The following is a 26,062-nucleotide window of genomic DNA, read 5'->3' on the forward strand; positions in this document are numbered from 1 at the left end:
TTAATTGTTGAATTTTTGTTGGTGCACAATATCCTCTTATACTGTAACTTGAAAGAAAACATAACCACTTAGGTCTTGTTTGGATTGCATTTTTCTGAATTTTTTGTAGAAAAATTACTGTAGCAATTAGATATATATGAGATAAAAAAAGTAATTGAAAAATGTGTTCACGGAAAACGTTTGAAAAATTACTGTCCAAACAAGGCCTTAGATTTTTCCTGCTTTTAGATGCATCAAAACTCTTGCATCGTGAACAGAGTACATTTGCATAGCCAAGAAGAAAGAAATAAACATCTATAATATTTTCTTAAGCAAGGGTTTTCCAATCAGAAAGTATGTATTTACGCAATAATACTGAAATAAAAAATAAGCGGATTATTGAATCTGGTTATTGTTTGATTCTACTGGAGGAATGAAAGAAGCAATAGATAAACATTACTTTTGGATTAGTCTTTAGGCATGAAGTGGAAATTTTTACTCCTCTCTTTGAAGTTAGAAGAAATGAAAATCAAGTGTAGGAAAAAGAGTAAGTTTAAACTGAAATACATCAGATCCTTTATTGAAGCACAAAATTTACTGTAATGCACTTCATCTCCCAAGAAAATTGAACAATGTATCTAAACATAACGTTTCAAGTATGATTCCATGCGGGTGTATTCAACTTCCGGATATAGCTCAGAAGCTTCTTTACCATCTTTTCCTGCTTCAAAGTTTGTCAAACAGCCCTCATAGAATACGTGATAGAAATGGCCAACGGCAACTTGGCCAGCATAGTCCATGTCTGCATCAGTATTACCCGGATCCCAGACTTGAATGTTAATAAAAAAGACCAGGAACATAATAAAACATGGATGGAAAAATCCTAGGTGGGTCCACAGCTTCTATAATTTACCAAACAAGGGGAGGAGGGGGAGGAGAGAGGTGGGGTGCAGATGAGCAAAATTCCGAAAGAAATTGATTTATACCTTTCATAGAATCTAGGAAGTCTTTTGCAGGAATGCTGCATTTTTCTAGTTTTCTTCCTGTAAGATTTTCCCACTTCTCAATCAATTGCCTTTGAGTGAGGATATTTTCTGGTGGTCGAAGATAAACTGTCTTGTCCAGTGCTCGCGGGTCATCTATGGTCTTGATCGTATAAGTAGCTATATCATCTTCGTCCATATAAGCCACTGTAAAACATAGTTCAACAATCAATTTATAAGGATCCATACTAGAGTGTACTTTTAAAGAAGTCAATAAGTTGTTGTTAACAGAAAGTTCAGTAAGCGAAATGTGGTAGCACCTTTCATGTTGCCATTGCCATATATATTCACTTTTTCTTTTGGTGGAACTAGAGTACCCAACTGAGACAAGTTACCAACAAAGTAACCAGCAAAGCAGCAACCACAGACATAAGTGAAAGGGATTTTAGCTCCTTCAATTGCTTTTCTCACAATCATCTTCTCATCAAATGATACCCTTCCTGGTTCAAGGGCATCTCCCATTCTAGCAGGATCCATGCCGAACTCTGATGGCAAGAAACGCTACAAAAATGAAAAGACAATTTAACTCATTATATAATCTTTTAAAAAACTTATCACCATAAGAGTAAAACTCTAAAAATGCAGCAATTTAATGGTATACAATTATACATACAAAAATTTGGAGAAATTTCCAAAATGATGATGAATTTTAAAAAGTTTCTGCAAAGGGGGGCATTTTGAGTATAGAATTTCGTCCAAGGTTTTTGCATTCAGCAAATACGAGAACTCTTGAGCTCGCATTTGCTGAATGCAAAGTCACTTTAAATTTCCAGCCCACAAAATCCAAAAGAAAATAAAACCAGACATCGCATTTGCAGCTTTTGGAAACAAATCTGGAACTTTCTCGAATGTTTGAAGCCTGATTATGGATGCTATGTTTGTAGCTGTTTGAATCTTGGTATTGGCCTAAAAAACGGGAGTAATTTTGGTGTTCCCAAATCGAAATTGCCTTAGGTTTTGGGGAGTTAGAACCTGCTCCTCTGTTTCGAAGATGGGCAGCTTAGTTGGGAAGAAAGTCAGCCAACAAATGCGAGCTTTGTGCACTTCTTCTTTTTTTAAAAAAAAAAAAAACCAAAAATTTTTATCATTTTTTTTCAGAAACATGAACCTCGCATTTATCAAATGCGAAGATTCTACTCCTAGAATCAACCCCAAAAACAACCCCTCTTGTAGAACAACTTTTTTTTCATAACAATTTACGAATTTACTCCAAAAATTTGCGTATAGAAGTAAACCAAAGAAATCTAATATATTTATTGCAACATATTTCATACGCATTTTTTTTAGATACTTTACTTACAAAATTGGTATTTTGTTTTTCTATATGCCATTGAGCTTACCTTGATATTACCAGCTTCTTTGATGGCCTCAACAAGCTTGAGCTGCATTAAAATGCTATGACTTCTGAAATGCACACCAGACATGGTGCAGATGACAACATCAACTAGTTTTACGGCATCCACAAGGCTTTGATGATCAGAAAATGAACCCTCAACAAGGTGAGCTCCTTGCTCCTTAAACGACAACAACATCTGCAATTTACCAATGTCCAGACCGATCTCTGGCCTTTGGAGAACATACGTTGTATGCCCTTGAGCTAAGCAAGCTTTCACTATCCTCTTACCCACATGACCAGTGCCCCCCACAACAAGAACTTTGCTCTTAGCCATTTTTGCTCTTTTCTTTTGGCCTTTCAAGTGATTGAACCAAGATTAATTGTTCAGATATATATGGAGAGAGAGAGAGAGAGAGAATTAGCCCTAATTGACTTTTTATTAATCATGGACAAAAACTAACATAGTTACTGATACACCAGCTACTCAGCAGTTTTTTTCGGGATAATTTCAGAAACCTCCCCTGAGGTTTCTGACAATTTCACTGAGCTCTCCGACAATTTCACTGAGCTCTCCTGAAGTTTGCAAAATTACACATACCTCCCTTGTCATTTAAAATGACAATACTACCCTTAAATATTTTAATTAAATTCCCTTGTTTGGTATGCTTATACTTAGAATGACTTTAATTTTTTTTTTTGCCAATAAAATTGTAAAATTACCACTATTATCTCTAATTTCTATTGCAACCAAATGTCAAATTAATGATTTTTTTTATGAGTTAACTTTATACGTAATACGATGTTTTCTGCTAATTTTTGTTTTCTATTTTTTGGTATTAAAATTAACAATAAATCAAAAAAATTGCCCAAAATCACTACTAAATGATAATCTCACTACTCAAAAAATTCATAAATTCTGAATCAATTATTTCGACATTTTATTTTCTATCTTATAAATCTAAATCCATAACAAAATACCATCAAAAGTATCCTATCATAGTGATAAAATTATTATTATAGTTGTTTATCAAATAATAGGTATGGACATGAAAAATTCGGCACCTTTTCATTATAATTACATTAGACAATCTTATAATTCTATAGAAAAGTAAATTAAAACTCATTACACAAGGGCATTTTTGGATATTCATTTAAAATTTTGATCAAGTCAATATTATTTTAAGGTTTTGTTACTAAAACTATCAAATGAAGGGAGGTATGTGTAATTTTTCAAATTTCAGAGAAGCTTAGTGAAATTGTCAGAAACTCCAGAGGAGGTTTTTGAAATTATCCCCTTTTTTTAATATATCCAACAATCCAGGGAGTGGCTGAGAGATTTGGGCAGCTTGACTAACTTGGCTAGTTAATTTATTGATCAGAACTTTCCAATTATATAAAGATTCTCATTTAGGTGTTCCAGGACAAGACTTGTATATTGAGGATTATAGTGACGATGGGATGCTCAGATGATGCTTACTCCATTGCCAAACTTGGGTTGGTTTAAGTTGATGGCAAAGAAATTCAAACAGGCTTACCTGACAGTCCAGACTTTGAGGGTGTAATGAAATGGACAAGCTAACCAAGAAGGCGTGAATGTCAGAAGCAGGAAGGCGCGACCACCAAGCAAAACAACTACACAAAGCGTGAATAGGCAGAAACCAGGAAGTGAGAAAATGAAGGCGTGGACACTAAGAAGCTGAAGGCGTGGACTTTGGTTGGAGATGCTGTCAAAGGCGTGGCTGACGAAGCACGCCTTTCCTGGGTTTTAGTTGTTCTAACAGAACTTCAAGCGCGGCAACTTGCAGATGCAACTTGCAGATGTATTAGACGCGTGTATTACTTTTATTGGCTTAGTTAGTCATCTGTTAGGATTATTTAGCTTTATAAGCAGGCTTTCTGCTCAAGTAGGGATATTATTGAAATTCATACGTCCAGATTCATCTGAATTTGCTGAGGAGCATTTCCTCAATTTTCCCTCCCAAATCTTCCTTCAAATTCTTACCCCTTCTTAGCTGTTACCGTCAGTTCTGTTCTTGTAACTTGTTTTCCAGGATCTCATTAATAAAGATCAGATTCATATATCCATTGTTTCATTGATTCATTGTTAATTGGTCCTTTTGAGTTTGTTCCTATCTAATTCCTGCAAGAACTCTGGCCTCTCTGGTTTCTGGTCCTTAACAGAGGGTCAAGTATTTCTTCAACTTTGACAGTCCAGACTTTGAGGGGACACGTTTTTCTTCAACTTGACAGTCCAGTTATTGACTTATTGCGCCTCCCGATCGTCCCTGCTACTGGGATATGGGACAAGGACGGCCAAGCGGACCAGCCCTAAGCATGCTCTCACAAAAGGAGATGAGAGGACTGCAATGAACCACGTGTAATGAGAGCAACACGTTTTTCTGTAATCTAACAGTCCAATTGTTGACTTATCAGGTAGGGTCACTTTCCTGTTACGCTTCTCAAGTTGGCGTAAGTCTTGCACCATTTAATCTATCTTTCGACTAGATTGGTGTAAATCAATATTTTTTATATAATTTTTAAACTTTTTTTTTATAATGTAAATGAAAAGGTTTGAATCCAAAATCTCCCACTTATATTTCTTCTCTCGAACCATTCAACTCATCATTCCCCCCATATTTTGATATAACTTGTATACTCTTTACACCTAAATAATTATAAGTAACACCAAAAATTGGTTACACTAATCCAGTGAAAAATACACTAAATACTGCAAGATTTATACCAATCAAACGGTGTAACAAGAGTACAGCATGTAAATCTATACCAGAAGATCCAGAGGCTGAGTATCTCTTTTTTTTTTTTTTTCTTTTTCTTCATATTTAAATAAGAAAATCTATATCGCAGACACCTGTGATCCTACTCAATTATGCTCCTATTTCTTATCTTGAAAGTCATTAATTAGTAGCAAAAGAAGAATAACAAAGGTGTGGAAAAGACAGAGCTTCTTAATGTATGGCTTCATTGAGTCAATAGAACAAAATCAATCACGACCCACTTCTCAATGCATGGATTCCTTAATTCATGATCCAACAACAAGGGATCCCTCGAGACTTTAACTTTTTTTTCTTTGCTTTTCTTTTTTATGTCAAAGTAACGAAAACGAAAAAAAATTACAACCATTGCAGGGGATGGCGTGTTTCTTAGACGGAAACACAATATGTCGCGCCCCATTTTTTTGAAAAAAATAAAATAATCTATAAGTTATTGAGAAAATTTGAATTTATTTGAAAATAATGAGTGAAAAATGAGTTTTTTTTAGAGAATAAACAAAGAAAAAGGGCCTAAAATGGGACTTAAAAAGTGCGACGATTTTGGTCCAAAATAATAGTTTAAAAAGAGTCTTTAGGAAAAAATAGGAGTCGCCACTTGGTATCGAATTTAGGTGTACCAAGTTACCTAAAAATGTATTTTTAATAAAAAAAATAGAAAAAAACCCTTTTTAAATGAATTCAGGTCTTTGAAAATAAGATAAAAGAGTTCGGGAGTCACGATTGAAGAAAGGGAAGACAAAGACTTGATAGAATCAAACCTAAGGCACCCTTTCAACCTAACCAAGGTTAGTTGCAAGATTTAGTTGAAAATTTTCTTAATCTTACCTATAAAAACTTATTACATTAGGATGTTTCTATATGGATGCAAATCTAGACCCAAAAAATATTGAGAGGGTCAAAATATTTTTTCAAAGTTTAATTAGTACAAATCACATTAATTGTGATGCCCAAAAATGATTCTTAGAAAAGATCATGAACATGCAAAGAGTGAGATTCGAAGAAAAGAAAAATTATAATATATAAATATACATGACCTAAAAGAGAGGAATGCAACATAATGGATATGGGAGGAGGCTAAAATTCGTAACTCAAATTTTCCTTTGTATAGAGAGAAAAAGAGCGTGCTAAGACTAAGAAACCACACTCATTTATTTCCTATATTTGAAGGGTGACTCTCTAACCTAATCGAGCAAATAAACTAACCTATTTCTAATTTTCTAAATGAAATGCAAGTCTAAATATCATGTTTCGCATACATAGAGATAAGGAAGATTATATGTAAAGGAAATATCATGCAAGATGAGAAAATATCCTAAAAATGAAAATATGTATGAAATGCAATGAAAGTCATGCAAGAAATGTGAATCTAGCGTGAAAACGACCTAAAGGGTCTAGTATTGGACTAGCCCATTACTACAAAATCTTCACTAGCGTTGGACTAGTGGAAATCGGGGAGAAAGGCCATAACTAGCGTTGGACTAGTGTGACGGCGTCATGTATTTATTACAACTAAATAAATCATATAAAACATAATTAAAACAAGTAAACACATAATGCACATAGACCACATAACACATAAGCATAATTTCTAAATGCAAAACCCTAATGAAAGTGAATAAATACGTAAGCACAAAAGCAAGTAAACGCAAATAAAGACCTAACTATTACATTCGGAGCCCTAACTACAATTTAAGGGGGGAATTAAAAATAATAACCTAACTATTACATTAATCTAACTAATTACAGTTTTGGAAAAAATCAAAATCTATCTATTATATAGGCTAGCTAAATACATGTCTTAAACACCTATCTATTACAAATCGGCATTGAAATGCCTCTCAAATAGTCATCAAAATAAAATAAAATAAACGAAAGCTAAAATGAATAAAATGGGTAATTAAAGGAAAAAGCACCCAAAACATACAATTACACATAAAAAGCACATAGGAGCACATAAGGGGATTTAAAATAACAAAAGAACATACCTCCCTTGAAGTAGTGGTTTACTGAGGTTGGATTTGCCCTATTTATACTCCAAAATCAACAAAATGGCCAAGGCACCAATTTAATTAATAAATAAATTATAAACAATGAAAATAACCATGAAATCTATTAATTAAAGCATTTAAATGAAGTATGATTAACAATTAAAGAAGAAAAGTAACATATATTTAAGAAATCAAAACTGCTAACGACCTAATTGCAAAAATTAAGAAAAGTTTTTGAGGTCAAATTATAATTATTATAAAAATAAGGTTCCAAATTAAAGAAAAATAAAGTTTAGGAACCAATTTGCAATTAAATTAGAGACCTAATTGAAAGAAATCTAAAGTTTTTAGGGGCAAAATAACATTATGAAAAAGTCTGGGGACTAATCTGCAAAAATGTTTTCTGGTTTCATAAGCCATCAGGCCATTGGGCCATTTTCTTTTTTTTTGGGCCAAGATTCCCTAAGCCCAGTCAAAGTCCAAGAAAAAGAGGCGGGCCAGCCCAGAATTTTCATCAAGCAAACCCAACCAAATTGTGCGGGCTTTCATCCTCCAAACCCAAGTCTAAACCCAGTGAAATAAACCAAAACTCATTTACTAAATCCAACCAAATTAACCCTAAACCCAACAACTAAACTTTCTTACAAAACCCAACAAGATAAAAAAATCAACTAAAAAATATTTAAACCCTGATTATGCCCCAAAGCCTAGAAATAATATAACCAAAATACTTCTTAAAACAAAACAAGGGATTAAACTTGATAGGGGCAAAATTAGTTCAATTCTTCAGATGTTGGGCTATAGTACGATTATACAAAAGTTTGGGGGTCAAAATGCAAATTTTCTGGTTTGTCCATGCAAGCTTCGAAGGAAAGCATCTTCTGCAACCTTTCTTTTTCCTTCAAGATGCAACAAGAAGACAAGAAAGAATAAAAAAGAAAAACGAAAGAAAGAAAAAAATCCAAGCAAACGCCAAACTTTAGGATCAAAACAATAAGATTATGCAATCCCAACATTCAAACGGAAGATCCATCCCAACATGATGCAACAAGAATGAGAAGAACAACAAGGCAAGAACAAGCAAGTGCAGCAAAAAATTTCACGAATTTGGCAAGATTCTGAGCATATATGAAAGGAAAATGATGAATAAAACTACAGTTTAACGTTTTAGGGAATCGAAATAACGTGGAAACTGTTGGAAAAATTGCAACGAACTGGCAAATGTTGTGACAAGAATTGGCTTCAAATCGTGATAGAATATCACTTTTCTTTAGATTTTATTTATCCGATATAATGTGCAAAAATCTTGGACAAATATCCTTTAGGATAAAATAAAGTTTATTTGTCTTAAACTCTTGCACAAAGCAAGACAAACCCTTTATGAACTAAAGAGTGCTTTTAAGAGAGTACACAATAGTATGAAAGTAATTTTTCTGTAGCAAATCACTCTCTACTTGACCTCTTTATATAGGAAGATTGTTTGAGAAACAAAAGACCTCATTAAATACTTGTATGAATGGATTCAAAGTATTGTATACAAATTCATGCACTTTAATTCATGCATCTCATGATCCTAAAATCAAAACATGAATCTATCCTTTCATTTAAGGATTCCCATATACATGAATACATTCATAAATGAATGCACATTTTAGAAACATTCACAATACTATACATGTATCAAAAATATGAATGAATATACATTAATTACATGTATGTACTTCATACAAATTTTGAAAAATTTCCAACAATCCCCCGCCATTTTCAAGATTTAGAAAATGGATTTCTGAAAGGTCACCGAATAATCTGACACTCATATGCATAAATAATGGTTTCTTTCGATTGAACCACTATCATAGTGAATGTTCTTTGAAATCAATCCTTCAAGATGATGGACAAACTTTGAACCACTTGGACATTGGACCGACCTCATAAACACATCACACACTGAGCAATGCACAACCATAAGTTCTTCAACAATATATTTTAAGTCCTTATATTACTATCTTTTCATGAATGTTACAAAGTAAAGTCCTTAACTTTGTGATTTGCCAAAAGCCAACATTTATATAGGCGACATCTTAGTGCCTCCGCCATAGATAGCACTTTTAAGATTCGTTAAGAGTCCAATGACTCACCCTTACATTTGCACTGGCAAGAATAACATGCATTATTCAATATTGGGATGTCTAAACTTCACATAGTGCACCAACCACTAGAATGGTGTACTTTCACTCATTAAATTCAAGACTAGACGTTGTATCTAGCGTTGAATTGAGGTTCCACCATTAGTGATCAAGAATTTTGGACTTTAAACCCATCCCCCTTGATGTACTTGACACCAAATTCCTTGATAATCCTTTTGTCAAAGGATCTCTCAAATTTTCATTGGATCTCACAAAGTCAATTCATATGACTCCATTTGTGATCAAATCTTTGAAATAACTATGTCTTAAACCGATATGTCTTGACTTACCAATATACACTTGACTATGTGCTTTAGCAAGTGTAGCTGCACTATCACAATGAATTGAGATAGGCGACAAAGGTATTGGCCACAACGGTATATCACAAAGTAAATTACGTAGCCATTCAACTTATTTACAAGCTGAAACAAGTGCTACAAATTCTGCTGCCATTGTTGAATCGGTGATACAAGTCTGTTTCTTAGAACCCCAAGAAATTGCACCTCCACCAAGCATAAAGATATCCAACCACTTGTCGACGAGTGATCATCTTTATTGGTGATCCAACTAGTATCTGAAAATCCTTCTAAAACTGAAGGATAATCGGTATAACATCTACCATAGTCCTTAATGGCATTTAAATACTTTCAAATTTTGGTTACACCTTACCAATGTAACCTACTAGGGTTGCTTGTATATCTACTCAATATACCAACTGCATATGCAATATCAGGTCTAGTACAAGTCATTGCATACATTAAGCACCCTATAACCTTGGCATATTCCATTTGAGATTTTGGATCCTCTCATTTTTCACGAAATTTATTTTGGGATCCAATGGTGTTGAGGCTCGAATACAATCACTTTGATTGAACTTGTTAAGAATCTTTTCAATAGAATGTGATTGAGACAACATTATATTATTATCATATTTGAAGATTTTTATACCAAGAATGACATCTGCCTCACCTATGTCTTTCATGTCAAATTTGCTTGAAAGCAAAGTTTTGTGACTTCAATTTGTTCCAAGTCAATCCCAAAAATTAACATGTCATCAACATATAAACAAATTATGACACCTTTGCCATCATTAAACTTGCTATAAATGCATTTATCAGATTCATTTATTTTGAATCCACTAGCAAGAATAACTTGATCAAATTTCTGATGCCATTGCTTAGGTGCTTGATTTAGTCCATATAAAGACTTTACAAGTTTACATACCTTATGCTCTTGATCAGATATCACAAACCCTTCGGGTTGTTCCATATATATTTTTTCATCCAAATCACCATTCAAGAATGCTGTTTTAATATCTATTTGGTGAATAACTAGATTTTGGATAGAAACTATAGTAAGTAGAACTCTAATTGTAACAACTCTAGCTACTAGAGAATATATGTCAAAATAGTCCACACCATACTTTTGTGTAAACCCTTTGGCAACCAATCTGGTGTTGAACTTATCAATAGTTCCATCGATCTTCATTTTCTTCTTGAAGATCTACTTACAACCAATTGGTTTTGAACCAGGTGGTAAGTCTACTAATTTTCAGATTTTATTACCCATGATTGAGTCCATCTCATCATTAATAGCTTTCTTCCAAAAAGGAGTATCTTGTGAGTTTATTGCTTTTTCATAGGTTTTAAGGTCAGTCTCAATATTGAAGCAATATGAAATTTGGTTGCTCACTGTATCTCTAGTTCCTTCAACTAGATACATATAAAAGTCCAAACCAAAGTCTTTTGACTTTCTAGCTCTTTTGCTCCTTCTCAATTCAATGGTTTCATTTTCACCATCTTTTGTCAATTCATTTGATTTTGGAATAACATCTTTTATAGAGGTGAACCTATTCTTCTCAAAAATAGCATATCTAGATTCAATTATGGTAATAACCGAAATTGAATCATTAGGTTCAATTACCATGCACCTATATGTTTTGCTATTTTGCGCATATCCTAAAAATATACACTCTACACCTCTTTCTCCCAATTTCCTTTTTTAGGTTCTGAGAGTTTTACAATAGCTCTACAACCCCAAACTCTTAAATAGTTTAAGTTGGGTTTCTTTTTATTCCAAAATTCATAAGGGGTTACAGAACTCCTTTTATGAGGAACTCTATTTAGGATATGACAAACCGTTAACAAAGCTTCACCCCAAACTCCTTGACTTAGTCCAGACTTTGACAAGAGTGCATTAACCATTTTTGTCAATATGCGATTTTTCCTTTCGACTACACCATTTTGCTATAGTGTATAAAAAGCAGTTACCTCATGTTTTATCCCAACAGACTCAAAATAGGTGATATCATAATATTCTCTACCTCTATCTATCCTTAGACATTTGATAAAGGTTTCACAATAAAGTTCAACTTCTGATTTGTATGTCTTGAATTTTTGCATTGCTTTACCTTTTGAATGTAACAAGAAACATGACAATATCTAGTCTAATCATCAATAAAAGTCACAAAGTATTTTTTACTACCCAAAGTAGGAGTACCATGCAAATCACATACATCACTATGAATAAGATCCAAGATTTTAGATGACCTTTCAACTTTAGAAAATGAATTTCTTGTGATTTTCGTTAGCATGCATGTTTTGCATTTTCCTTCAATTTTATCACAATATGGCAACAAATCAAGTCTCATCATTTCATGCATTCTTTTGTAATTAACATGACCAATTCTATTATGCCACAATTCAAAAGAAGACTCAACCAAATACGCAGAAACAATATCAATCTTATTATTTTTTATAGCAAGTACATTCAACTTAAACATACCATTGCAAAGATAATCCTTGTCTACAAACATACCACCTTTAGACAAAATAAATTTGTCAGCCTCAAACACAAGTTTAAAGTCAAATTTATTTAACAAACTAGCCGACACCAAGTTCTTCCTAACTTCCGGTACATAAAACACATTTGTCAAGGTTACAACATTGTCGGGAGTAAATTTTAATTCTACTTCTCCAATGTTTTGAACCGGAATTGTACCAGAATTTTCCATGTAAACAACGGTGCTTTCATCCACCGGTTTCATGGATTTGAAGAATATTTTATTATTGCACACGTGTCGCGTAGCTCCAGAATCAACCCACCAAGCAAAATCATCTTCAATCATATTGATCTCAGAGATCATTGCCACAAGATTTTTGCTTGTGTTTTGGGAAGACTCTTCATTCTTCTTCTTATTTTGAAAAATCTTGTACTCGGACTTGTAATGTCCCTCTTTCTTGTAATAGAAGTATTGTTCCTTCTTTCTTTTTTTGGACTGGTTCTTGGGTTGTGGGCCTTTCTTGCTTCTTTGAGACTTTTTAGTTTGTCTCTCTTCAATCACGTGCACTGTTGAAGTAGAATCTTTGTTCTCTTCAAGGATTTGAGTATCCTTCTTTTTTGCATGCGAATTTCCTCTTCTACTCGAAGAGATTTAGCAAGAATCTTAAGAGAGATATCCTCTTTTTTATATTTGAGGTCTCTCTTGAAATCTTTCCAAGAAGGTGATAACTTATTTATTATAGAGCAAACAATAATGGCTTCATCCATGTGCAGATTATGTTGTATGAAGTGATTAAGAAGCCTTTCAATTTCACTAAATTGCTCCATAACAGACCTACTATCTACCATTTTATAATTATTAAAAGATGAGACAAGAAAATTCTTACTTGTAGCATCTTCTTGCATGTACTTGGACTCCAAACGATCCCAAAGTTCCTTGACGGTAGTAATTGAATGGTAGATATCAAATAGGCTGTCACTCATGGTATTGAAGATGTGACCACGGCATATTTCATCGCCGTTTCCCCATTTCTGACATTTTTGGATGTCTTCGAGAGTTTCTTCCTCAGGATTGATGATCAATGGTTTTGGTATGGTCAAAACATAGACCACTTGGAGTGCAATAAGAAGGAAACGAACACGTTTTTACCAACGAATGAAATTTCCTCCATCAAACCTCTTGAGCTTGACAATGTTGAATGCCAACTGTTTCAGAGTATCAGCCATTGTAAAGTACAAGTAAAGCCTAAAGATTGTTGGAAAAATTACAACGAACTGGCAAATGTTATGACAAGAATTGATTTCAAATCGTGATAGAATAGCACTTTCCTTTAGGCTTTATTTGTCCGGTATAATGTGCAAAAATCTTGGACAAATATCTTTTAGGATAAGATGAAATTTGTTTATCTTAAACTCTTGCACAAAGTAAGACAAACCCTTTATGAACTAAGGAGTGCTTTTGAGAGAGTGCACAATAGTAGGAAAGTGATTTTTCTGCAGCAAATCACTCTCTACTTGACCTCTTTATATAGGAAGATTGTTTGAGAAACAAAAGACCTCATTAAATACTTGTATGAATAGATTCAAGGTATTGTGTACAAATTCATGTACTTTAATTCATACATCTCATGATTTTAAGATCAAAACATGAATCTATCCTTTCATTCAAGGACTCTCATACACATGAATACATTCATAAATGAATGTACATTTTAGAAACATTCACAATACTATACATGTATCAAAAACATGAATGAATATACATTAATTACATGTATGTACATCATACAAATTTTGAAAAATTTTCAATAGAAACTCACAGGCAAATGAACCCAGGAGTTGGTAGATGAAGATCCAACCTTGTTGCAGGCTTTCCGATCATTTTTTCAATGAGGTTTATAAACAAAAGTTTCTCCCCTGATGTAGGAAAATGCGCAGAAAACAACAAAATGCCTAAAAGACTAGAATCATGATCGAAATTCTATCGAAAATAGGGCTGAACACTCAACCCTGGCTCCAGAAATTTCTGCTCTCTTCTTTTCTTTTTCTCTCCCTGATCTCCTTTTCTTTCTCTCTTGTTTTCTCTCATTTCTTCTCTTCCGCCGCCTCCCCTTCGTTTCCTCCTGTTCTTTCGTTTTTCAGCCTTTCTTTTGTTTTTATACCAAACAAAAAACTCCCCCCAACCCTAGCATCTAAGGTGCAGATTTACTGCATCTTCTAGCCCATTTTTGAGCCATCAAATTGGCTTTTGATACTAGAATCTTCTTGATGATTCGGACAGTAAGGTGGGAGGAGGTTTGGGAGGAAAGAAAATGCAAGAAAAATGAGTGGAATGGGACGAAATTTTTGCAGCTGCAACTTTGCTGTCCTGATGCCTCGTTGCTGGTACGATGAAGAAGGTGATCAATAGCGCGCGTGCGATGGGTTCTCCCCCCTTTTTTTTAAAATTGCATTTCATTTCTTTTTCATTTCTTTTCTGTTTGTTTTTTTCATTTCTTTTTTCTTTTCCTTTCTTTTCTAATTCAAAAAATGATTTTTCTCAAGAAATAGAAATGAAACAAAATAAATTAAAATAAGTAATTTAACTAAAATGAACAAAAATAGGAATAAAATGAAGAAAATAAAATAATAAAATTTTGGTGTCTACTCAATATATCAATCATCTTTTTTTTTCATATATATCAATTAAGTCACTATTGTCTTCGATAAAAAGGTAATGTTTTGTAACTATCCTAAGGTCTAATAAGTGGTGTACGTAAAACATACGACAACACTAATGGGTCTTGGAAATTTCTGAAGAATATTGAACGGCCAAAGGTCAGCAGTTAGGTGATCAACCATTTCAACTACATATCCACTTCAAATTTTTTCCAACTCTGGGGAAAATACTTTGGTTTACATACTCATGGTAAGTGAAAGTTATAATAAGGTGACAAATGGCATTGAGATTTGGGAAGCCAGCGTCTGATCTCTGACATTGATTAATTGCTAAAGATAGTCTACAATTTTTTTCTTTTTTTTTTAGGGTAAGATAGTCTACAATTTGGGAAAAGCAATTTCTTATTTGAGTGCTCACCTTTTGACTAAGGCCAACTTGGGACTTTAGGAGAGGTTGAGGTAAGAAAAACAAGGGAAAACGTAGGAAATAAAGGAAAGGATCCTATCTTTTCTCATGTTGTTTAAGAGTTTTACGACAAAAAAAGATGAGAAAGGATTAATTAGCAAAATGTGTCTTTTAATTAACATTGTGGACTAAACTTGAATATCTTGCTATTTTGTTTGATGGACGAAGGTTGTAATTCAAGATATCTAATGGATTTTCCTTTCACTTTTTTTCTACACCCTTATGTACAAAAATTCTTTCTATAAACGAAGAATATTGAAAGATTGGTACGCAATTGTAGTTTACTGAGTAGAGGAAATAGAAATTTACATTAGATTAGATTTTTCAAGTTGATCTCTTCCACTTAAGAAAGCTATGTTAGATCAGAAATTTACCTCCATACGTAATTTCCAGATTAAGTAATAGGCGCGATAGCCCAACATCAAGCTGCATTACTCAGGATTTAGTATCTGATGAACCGTATCATTATTTACCATTCGGAGTATGATTTCTGGACCAGCAACTAAATCCAACACTTGAAGCAATTTTGACTCGCCAACCGTGCATGTCTACTAGCCAAAAAAAAAAAAGAAAAAAAAAACCAAGATGTGTGCATGGAGCAATAATTTTTAATACAATGAAATTCTTTATCTTTTGAGAAATCATGTTTAAAATCCATTTTATTAATGCACACATAATTAATCAGAAATAACGGATATATAAATAAGTGACTTGACACAAATAAAATTTCAAATGGTATCCTATCTCCGTGTGTGGGGTTTTGCCAAAAAAAAAATAAATTGTTTTGCATGTCAGAAAGTTTGGTGAAATGTGTTTTCGTTCACGTTACTTTGGTCAGAAATCACAATATTGGAGTGTTCAAATATTATTCACGGTAGTGTTCATTTTCTAAGGCTGGTTTGAGACCCATGGGGTGCATGAATGATAAATTTTCTTGTTTGGCATGTCTCACTGGTCCTTGATGGGCTGGTAAAATGTCTGCTTCCTTCGGGACTTTCACCACGTACGCTTTAGAATTTGAAGTAATTAGAGCTCGCAAGCCACTGATGAGAATCTAGAATTTAAGCATCCTGTGAAGTACTTATGTACTGAGTGATGTAACTCTTCCTCAAAGCTGAACACACACACACACCACAAAAAAATGATGTGAGTAGCACATATAGAAAACTATCTATTCCTCCCAAAGTGATGTTGAAATAGTAAAGTCATTTTGCAATTGTTCTTTAAGTGGCAGATATCCAAAAACTAAGTTTGGAAAACCACAGGAAAAAGTGATTAAATTGTGGTTATGCTTATCAATTAAATTTTAAGTGCATTTACCAATTAAGGTTGTAGTTTCATTTGTCAATCCTACAGGGTGGAAATTTCAAAAATATATAAGAAAGAATCAAGTAAATTCAAAATCAAAAGCAACTATATTATATCAATACTTTCCAAAATCTTGCCTAAACTAGTTAGACCACAAGATGGCATGCTAGTTTAAGTCACAAATTTCCTATTGAAAGTAACAGCGAGCACTGAAAATTATAATTAGTGTCGCAAATTCTACTTTTTCAATCTTGTTGACATTTCGAACTTCTAAAGGGTACAACCATTTTCTTTTTCTAGCCGTGTTTGATAGTTCAATTCAACACTTCAACACTTAAATTTAATGGATTCATATCTTAATATGTTCAGATGGCATGCTAGTTTAAGTCACAAATTTCCTATCGAAAGTAACAGCGAGTACTGAAAATTACAATTAGTGTCGCAAGTTCTACTTTTTCAATCTTGTTGACATTTCAAACTTCCAAAGGGTACAACCATTTTCTTTTTCTAGTCGTGTTTGATATTCCAATTTAGTATTTAAATTTAATAAATTCAGATCTTGACATGATCAAACACGTTTAATAATCAAAAATTGAATATTTAAATTAATTAAGTGACACTGAATTTTCTAGTCAAAACTTGATCCCAAAAATAAGTAATAAACTATTCACTTATCACTGAATGTGATATCCATATGATCATTTAATAAAGGGAAAATTACTCATAATTCCCTATACTTTTGTATAATATTATATAACCCTCTTAAGTTTTTAAAATATTGACATAACCTCCTATAATTTTATATAAAATGGAAAATAGACGGAAAGCATCTTCGTTACAGCAATTGACTGAAACAAGCTTCACAGGCATGAAAACAATTGACAGGTGAACCGTTTATGACCAGTTTTATTCAATTCAACTGAACGTAAGTTCATTTATTCATAATGTAAATTATTTTAACACGATATAAACGTTGAATAAAATTTTATAAATGCCACATAACATTGAAAAGATATACATGATGAAATCTAAATATTGTAATTTTTTTGATTAATTATGACTTTTAAAGTTTAAGTGATAATCACCGTAGCAATCGTTCCTATCTCACTTTTGTTGTAGTGGCATTGCATTCCTATGCATTCCTAATAAGTAGTACATACTTCCTCCTTCTTTTTCTACCCTCCTTTTTCCAGCCGGCCTTGTATGTTGTAATTTACAACAACTATTGTAAATTACAATAGTTGTAATTTACAACAACTACCCTCCTTTTTCTCTTGTATGTTCTAATTTACAACAACTATTTGCTATTTGTGAAATTTTCCTACATATTCATACTCATATAGAAGGTTTAAAGAAAAAAACCTTAATTTGGCCTGTTTGACTTCTTATTGAACTCCTCCTTTCAAGATACAAATTTTCAAGTAGCATTGATTATTAGGTTTAACATCATACGACATCGGTCTACCCTAATTAAACAGCCAATGTCATCCAATATCACAATGATTATTTGATTACTTAATGGCAATAAAATCTATTAATAGGACCTAAAATCAAGTCTACACAAATATATGCCCTTTAACCCTTCTCCATGAATTAGTGGTTGCACCTTATTATTTATTTTTCACTTTACATTACATTTTCAGAATTCTTTATTACAAGTTTGTCAAACTATGTATAACATTAAATTTGAAACAAAATGTTAAACCGATTTAGACCTCTAACTTAACTTTAATTTTGATATACTGTAGTTATAGTTATTTTTGTTAGGATCCAAGTGCAGAACAAACAACTATTGACATATCAAGTACACAACAATTTAATAGTAAATAAAATACAAACATGAAAGATAGACGACACACAACATTCACGTGGTTCGACTCCACCATTGAGCCTACATCACGGAGAGAAACCCGTTCTTTATTATGAAAGGAAAATCCTATACAAGAATACAACTTAAACCCAAAGCCAACCCTTGTATACCATCTCTCATCACCCAAGAATCTTCTCTCACCCCATGTATAAGACTACATATCACTTCTTGTGTACCTCTTGTGTAGTATGTCAACCCACGTATTGATAGGGAACATTATTGGGCCAAAACCCAAATAACAATACAAAACCAATTCTAATTCCTAAACTTGTACAGAATAGGAAATAACTTCTAATCCTAAACTAAATAGAATATTTATTGGCTACTACTTCAAGTAACTAAAACCAATTAGGAAACTAGTTACTTCCACACAAAATAAGAATTCTACCTAAAAGAAATTAAGTCGATTTCCTAACAAATCTCCACCTTGACGAAAATTTCTTTTAACAACCATTTGTCTTTAACTACCAAATAATATGGTATCGAAATACACACCCGAATCAATACAGTCCTGACACCAAATTGATTCAATCGGCAAATGAACATGTGTAGTTACCCGAATCCAACCTCTAGTTGAATCGTGAGAAGGTGTCTCAATTCACTATCTCCCTTTGCAAGATTTCTTCTCACCACCACTTGCAATCCGGGATCCCTTTCTGTGAGCTCTAACCCTAACAATTGAGGCAACAAAGTGGTAAAATCATCATACTTCTTCCCATCCTCAGGACTGTCTCGCCACATGTGGTTTTCAAAACTCCACCTAAAATGAAAAATTCGTAACTGTCAGAGTCTTTTAGCGCATGGAAATTAGATCTCTTTGTTTCTTTGGGACACGTGCCATACCACCCAAAAAATATAACCAAAATCTAAAAGTCACCAGGATGAAATATCAACCTTTAGAGGAGCGAAAAAGTCTCCAACGATTCACGTCCAAAATCAACATTGGACTCCACCTTTTCCTTGACCCTTGAATCACCTGCCTAGATTCACCGTCAAGTATCTTCATGCTTTTCGACTTTCCATACTTTAGTATCAATGCTGTTTGCCAATCTATTGAAATAAGGATACCACTCATTAAATTGTTAATGGGTAACAGCCACCAACCCACTTGATCTCAATAGTTAATCAGGATCCAACCATAAATAACCAAGCTCTACATCCAACTATTCAAATTATTGGGATCCAAGTGCTTGTGAGCAATCCAGTGTCGCAACCAAGCTCTGATACCACTTGTCTTACATTCAAGCGCGAAACAAATAACTATTGAGATATCAAGTACACAACAATTTAATGATAAACAAGATACAATCATGAAAGATAGACGACACACAATATTTAACGTGGTTCGGCTACACCAATTGAGCCTATATGCATGAAGAGAAACCCGTTCTTTATTATGAGAGGAAAATCCTTTATAAGAATACAACTTGAACTCAAGGTCAACCCTTGTATACCATCTCTCATCTCCCAAGAACTCTCTCTCACCCCATGTATAAGGTTACACGTCATCTGTTGTATGCCCTTGTGTGCTTCTTGTGTAGTATGCTGACAAGTGTCCATTTTACCGAATAATTTATGTATATTTTAGTTTATTTATTACTAATTTTGAGTTCCTAAAATAATGTGAGTGACCATGTTGGCAATAGTTGATGTCTTTGAGTAACATTGAGAAGACTTATGAATTCGTCCTTTTTAGTTGTTAATGTTTATCATATTTTGGTAGGGATGAAGAAGCAAGGACAATACGGGGCCGTTTACAAAAAGTCATCACCGGATTGGATGAGAGTATACAGGGTCGGATAGTGAATTTTGAGTTAGATATTAAACAGGATACCCGCAGAAGGTTTTGCAAGAGAAAAGGTGTTGAGCAATATACGACATCGGATTGAGAGAGTGAAGTCGGATAATCGCGCTAGATGCTCTTCAGAGAATTTTTTGAAGAAGAGTGTTTAACAATATACAGCGCCGGATAGTGAAATTCGCTTCAGATACCGCTTCATATACTTGAGCGGAAAAAATCTGCAATTTGTGCAACTTACACAACTTGCAGATATCTTTTCATCTTTTTTTCTGGCAGCATCCATGACGTTTTGGGAGCAATATTTTGGGTCCAAAATATCAACTTTTGTCAACTTTGTGTCATTTCATCTCACAATCTTGACTCTTCAATACCAAGCCAAACTTCTTGTGGAAGATTCAAGAGATTTTGAAGATTATAAATATAGAAACCTTTAGTCTTAGGGAAAGCTTTTTAGAGCCTTTAGTTTCTAGTTAGTTTTAGAGAAGGTGAGAGCTTTGGAGCAAAAGAGAGAAACAAAAGGGGTTGTGTCTTGCCCTTTGAGGCTAGACACAAACCCAACACATTCATAACCTTTTCCATTTCTCTTAGTTTGTAGGACTAGTTTAGGATTTGTATTATGTATCCAATCTTGTAAAAGCTGAGCAAGGAGGAAAATTGAGATGAAGAAGGGGCACGGTGAAGGCTCTAGTGACAAAGGTTATCTTCTTTCCCAAACTCTTTATCTTGTATTTAACTCCATGTTTAGTGAATCTACTAGTTTGGATACTATATTGTTGATCGATATTATTTTAAAGTTTATGTCTTGGGTATTTGGTTGAACTATGTATGATTGCTATGTGTTGATTTCTTGATTGTTTTAGACTATTATCTTGATTGAGTTATTTAGCACTTTTGTTTTCAAAATCATGATTAACTGGCCATTGATTATGATAATCTCAAGGTGTTAGATTTGCAATAAAAATTGAAATTTGACACTTCTTGGAAGTGTTAAACCTAGAGAGTACACTCACGAAAGTAGAAGTGCACATTTGTGGCTTGTTTTGTAGTAATTTCATAGAAGCAAATGAGCTTATAGTTGATTTCATAACCACGAAAATAGGTATGGATTAGCTATAGGTATGGTTGGTATACCAGCGAAAGTAGGTATCACGTACACAAGGAAATTACGTCATGTCTTAACCGAGGTTTTAGTACTCAATTAGTCGAGAAGTTGCATTAGCATGAGTAGATAGGGATTCCATTACCCGAGGAGCTTTCATTTGTATTTTCTTCCCATTAATAGTTTAGATTTGTTGATTTTAATTTGTTAGTAGTCTAACTAATAGAGAAACTTTAGTAGTGCCAGTAGTTGTCCGTCTTCCTTATGAGTTCGACCCTAATTACCCTATACTCGCTCACGACTTGTATACTTGCAAAAAATCGTGTGTAGAGTGGTTTAGGAGATTATAAATTCAAAACTTGACTGTGAATTGAGCTATATTGTTGTATGCATACCCCGCGCACGTCATATACCAACTCACCTATTTATAGGGAACATTATTTGGTCAAAACCCAAATAACAATAGGAAACCAATTCTAATTCCTAGACTTGTACAAAATTGAAAATAATTTCTAATCATAAACTAAATAAAATATTTTTTGGCTACTACTTCAAGTAACTAAAACCAATTAGGAAACTAGTTACTTCCACACAAAACAAGAATTCTACCTAAAAGAAATTAAACCAATTTCCTAACAATTTTTTCTAATGCAAACAAGTGTAGATATTTTGCATGGTTCACTGGATCACTTCTTCAATTGGAAGTGCATTTCTCTTTAATGTAATCGAAGGTGGTATTTTTGGCAAGAGAAAGATTGAATCAACACCTCTCATTCTTAAATATAAAACCAACAAGACTTCAATTACCATTGGCCTATCCTTAATTGTTGAATTTTTGTTAGTCCACAATATCCTCTTATACTGTAACTTGAAAGAAAACATAACCACGATTTTTCCTGCTTTTAGATGCATCAAAACTCTTGCATCGTGAACAGAGTACATTTGCATAGCCAAGAAGAAAGAAATAAACATCTATAATATTTTTTTAAGCAAGGGTTTTCCAATCAGAAAATATGTATTTACGCAATAATACTCAAATAAAAAATAAGCGGATTATTGAATCTGGTTATTGTTTGATTCTACTGGAGGAATGAACGAAGCAATAGATAAACATTACTTTTGGATTAGTCTTTAGGCAATGAAGTGGAAATTTTTACTCTTCTCTTGAAAGTTAGAAGAAATGAAAATCAAGTGTAGGAAAAACGGTAAGTTTAAACTGAAATACATCAGATCCTTTATTGAAGCACAAAATTTACTGTAATGCACTTCATCTCCCATGAAAATTCAACAATATATCTAAACATAACGTTTCAAGTATGATTCCATGCGGGTGTATTCAACTTCTGGATATAGCTCTGAAGCTTCTTCACTATCTTTTCCTGCTTCAAAGTTTGTCAAACAGCCCTCATAGAATACGTGATAGAAATGGCCAACTCCAACTTGGCCAGCATAGTCCATGTCTGCATCAGTATTACCCGGATCCCAGACTTGGATGTTAATCAAAAAGACCAGGAACATAATAAAACATAGATGGAAAAATCCTAGGTGGGTCCACAGCTTCTATAATTTACCAAAAAGGGGGAGGAGGGGGAGGAGGCAAAGGAGAGAGGTGGGGTGCAGATAAGCAAAATTCCGAAAGAAATTGGTTTATACCTTTCATAGAAGCTAGGAAGTCTTTTGCAGGAATGCTGCATTTTTCTAGTTTTCTTCCTCTAAGATTTTCCCACTTCTCAATCAATTGCCTTTGAGTGAGGATATTTTCTGGTGGTCGAAGATAAACTGTCTTGTCCAGTGCTCGTGGGTCATCTATGGTCTTGATCGTATAAGTAGCTATATCATCTTCGTCCATATAAGCCACTGTAAAACATAATTCAACAATTATAAGGATCCATACTAGAGTGTACTTTTAAAGAAGTCAATAAGTTGTAACAGAAAGTTCAGTAAGTGAATTGTGGTAGCACCTTTCATGTTGCCATTCCCATATATATTCACTTTTTCTTTTGGTGGAACTAGAGTACACAATTGAGACAAGTTACCAACAAAGTAACCAGCAAAGCAGCAACCACAGATATAAGTGAAAGGGATTTTAGCTTCTTCAATTGCTTTTCTCACAATCATCTTCTCATCAAATGTTACCCTTCCTGGTTCAAGGGCATCTCCCATTCTAGCAGGATCCATGCCGAACTCTGATGGCAAGAAACGCTACAAAAATGAAAAGACAATTTAACTCATTATATAATCTTCTTGAAAACTTATCACCATAAGAGTAAAACTCTAAAAATGCAGCAATTTAATTGTATACACACAACAACAGAAAATTTGCGTATAGAAGTAAACCAAAGAAATCTAATATATTTATTGCAACATACTTCATATGCATATTTTTTTTAGATACTTTACTTGCAAAATTGGTATTTTGTTTTTCTATATGCCATTGAGCTTACCTTGATATTACCAGCTTCTTTGATGGCCTCAACAAGCTTAAGCTGCATTAAAATGTTATGACTTCTGAAATGCACACCAGACATGGTGCAGATGACAACATCAACTAGTTTTACGGCATCCACAAGGCTTTGATGATCAGAAAATGAACCATCAACAAGGTGAGCTCCTTTCTCCTTAAACGACAACAACATCTGCAATTTATCAATGTCCAGACCGATCTCTGGCCTTTGGAGAACATACGTTGTATGCCCTTGAGCTAAGCAAGCTTTCACTATCCTCTTACCCACATAACCAGTGCCCCCCACAACAAGAACTTTGCTCTTAGCCATTTTTGCTCTTTTCTTTTGGCCTTTCAAGTGATTGAACCAAGATTACTTGTTCAGATATATATGGGGAGAGAGAGAGAGAGAGAGAGAATTAGCCCTAATTGACATTTTATTAATCATGGACAAAAACTAGCATAGTTACTGATACACCAGCTACTCAGCAGTTTTTTAAGATATCCAACAACTCGAGTAGGTGAGGGATTTGGGCAGCTTGACTAACTTGCCTGGTTAATTTATTGATCAGAACTTTCCAATTATATAAAGATGCTCATTTAGGTGTTCCAGATAGACTTGTATATTGAGCATTATAGTGATGATGGGATGCTTAGATGATGCTTACTCCATTGCCAAACTTAGGTTGGTTTAAGTTGATGGCAAAGAAATTCAAACAGTTCCAGAACCTTGAGGGAGTCAGGTTTTTCTTCAACCTGACAGACCAGTTATTGCAGGCTCCCCATCCTCCCTACTACACTATTTAATGTATATATCTACTGGATTGGTGTGAATCAATATTTTTTATACAATTTTTTAACCTTTTTTTATTACGTAAGTGAAAGGTTTGGATCCAAAATCTCTCTTATACTCACTCTCTCAAACCACCCAACTCATTCTTCCCCATATTTTGATATAGCTCGCATACTCTTTACACCTAAATGATTATAACTTACACCAAAAATTGGTACACATTAATCCAGAGAAAAATACACTAAATACAGTAAGATTTAGACCAATCAAACAGTGTAACAAGGGTATAGCTTGTAAATCTATAACAGAAGATCCAGAGCCTGAGTATCTCATTTTTTTTTCTTTTTCTTTTTCTTCATATTTATATAAGAAAATCTATACCGCAGACTCCAGTAATCCTACTGAATTATGTTCCTATTTCTTTTCTTGAAAGTCATTAGTAGCAAAAGAAGAATAAAAAAGGTGTGGAAAAGAGAGAACTTCTTAATGTATGGCTTCATTGAGTCAATAGAACAAAATCATGATCCAACAACAAGGGATCCCTCAACACTTCCACTTTTTTTTTTGTTTGCTTTTCTTTGTTATTTCAAAGTAACAAAAACGAAAAAAAAAATTACAACCATTGCAAGGGATGGGGTTTTGTTAGACGAAAACACAATACATCAATGATCTTTTTTTTTTTTATATCGATTAAGTCTCTATTGTCTTCGATAAAAAGGTAATGTCTGGTAACTATCCTGATGTCTAATAAGTGGTGTAAAATAAAACGTACGACAACAGTAATGGGTCCCGGAAATTTCTGAAGAATATTGAACGGCCAAATGTGGTCAGCACTTAGGTGATCAACCATTTCAACTACGGATACGGGGCACAAACGGTTGCACGGTTGTCCTCATTTTGTGCTGCGCGTAACATTGGTTAAACACGATGTAACTTTTTTTTCACAAGATATATTTTCAGAACAGATAGTGGTGGACCCCACACTTGACGCGGAAATCGAGTTACATGGTGTAATCTCAGCCGCACAAAATTTTGAGGACAAATCTTGGCCCTTAACCGTGCAGGGACGGTCATTGCCCCAAATCCTTCAACTACATATCCAATTCAAAATTTTTTTCCACCCTGGAGAAAATACTTTAATTTACATACTCATGGTAAGTGGAAGTTATAATAAGGTGACAAATGGCATTGAGATTTGGGAAGCCAGAGTCTGATCTCTGACATTGATTAATTGCTAAAGATAGTCTTCAATTTTTTTCTTTTTTTTTTTAGGGTAAGATAGTCTACAATTTGGGAAAAGCAATTTCTTATTTGAGTGCTAATCTTTTGACTGAGGCCAACGTGGGACTTTAGGAGAGGTTAAGGTAAGGAAAACAAGGGAATGCTTGGGAAATAACGAAAAGGATCCTATCTTTTCTCATGTTGTTTAAGAGTTTTACGACAAAAAAAAAAGATGAGAAAGGATTAATTAGCAAAATGTGTCTTTTAATTAACATTGTGGACTAAACTTGAATATCTT

At 33.8% G+C, this 26,062-nt stretch overlaps 2 protein-coding genes across 2 annotated transcripts; both read right to left on the bottom strand.

Moving 5' to 3' along the window:
- Positions 1-515: 515 nt before the first annotated feature.
- Positions 516-2,785, bottom strand: LOC113703024 (isoflavone reductase homolog). The gene is made up of 4 exons (XM_027224232.2): positions 2,363-2,785; positions 1,283-1,523; positions 966-1,169; positions 516-781 (listed from the first exon to the last, which is right to left on the bottom strand). The coding sequence occupies exons 1-4, from the start codon at positions 2,690-2,692 to the stop codon at positions 618-620; spliced, it is 939 nt and encodes a 312-aa protein (XP_027080033.1). The 5' UTR covers positions 2,693-2,785; the 3' UTR covers positions 516-617.
- A 19,732-nt stretch (positions 2,786-22,517) lies between these two features.
- On the bottom strand, positions 22,518-24,312 carry LOC113703412 (isoflavone reductase homolog). The gene is made up of 4 exons (XM_027224764.2): positions 23,752-24,312; positions 23,269-23,509; positions 22,961-23,164; positions 22,518-22,767 (listed from the first exon to the last, which is right to left on the bottom strand). Exons 1-4 carry the CDS (start codon positions 24,079-24,081, stop codon positions 22,604-22,606), a joined length of 939 nt encoding a protein of 312 aa, XP_027080565.1. The 5' UTR covers positions 24,082-24,312; the 3' UTR covers positions 22,518-22,603.
- Positions 24,313-26,062: the final 1,750 nt, after the last annotated feature.

This window comes from Coffea arabica, chromosome 8e (genome assembly GCF_036785885.1).
Source record: "Coffea arabica cultivar ET-39 chromosome 8e, Coffea Arabica ET-39 HiFi, whole genome shotgun sequence".
Classification (NCBI taxonomy): Eukaryota; Viridiplantae; Streptophyta; class Magnoliopsida; order Gentianales; family Rubiaceae; genus Coffea; species Coffea arabica.

Coding starts and splice junctions, on each gene's coding strand:
- LOC113703024 (XM_027224232.2), bottom strand. CDS start 2,692: ATGGCTAAGAGCAAAGTTCTTGTTGTGGGGGGCACTGGTCATGTGGGT. Junction 1,524..2,362: donor AAGAAGCTGGTAATATCAAG/GTAAGCTCAATG, acceptor TCATTTTTGTAG/CGTTTCTTGCCATCAGAGTT. Junction 782..965: donor CTTCCTAGATTCTATGAAAG/GTATAAATCAAT, acceptor ATACTGATGCAG/ACATGGACTATGCTGGCCAA.
- LOC113703412 (XM_027224764.2), bottom strand. CDS start 24,081: ATGGCTAAGAGCAAAGTTCTTGTTGTGGGGGGCACTGGTTATGTGGGT. Junction 23,510..23,751: donor AAGAAGCTGGTAATATCAAG/GTAAGCTCAATG, acceptor TCATTTTTGTAG/CGTTTCTTGCCATCAGAGTT. Junction 22,768..22,960: donor CTTCCTAGCTTCTATGAAAG/GTATAAACCAAT, acceptor ATACTGATGCAG/ACATGGACTATGCTGGCCAA.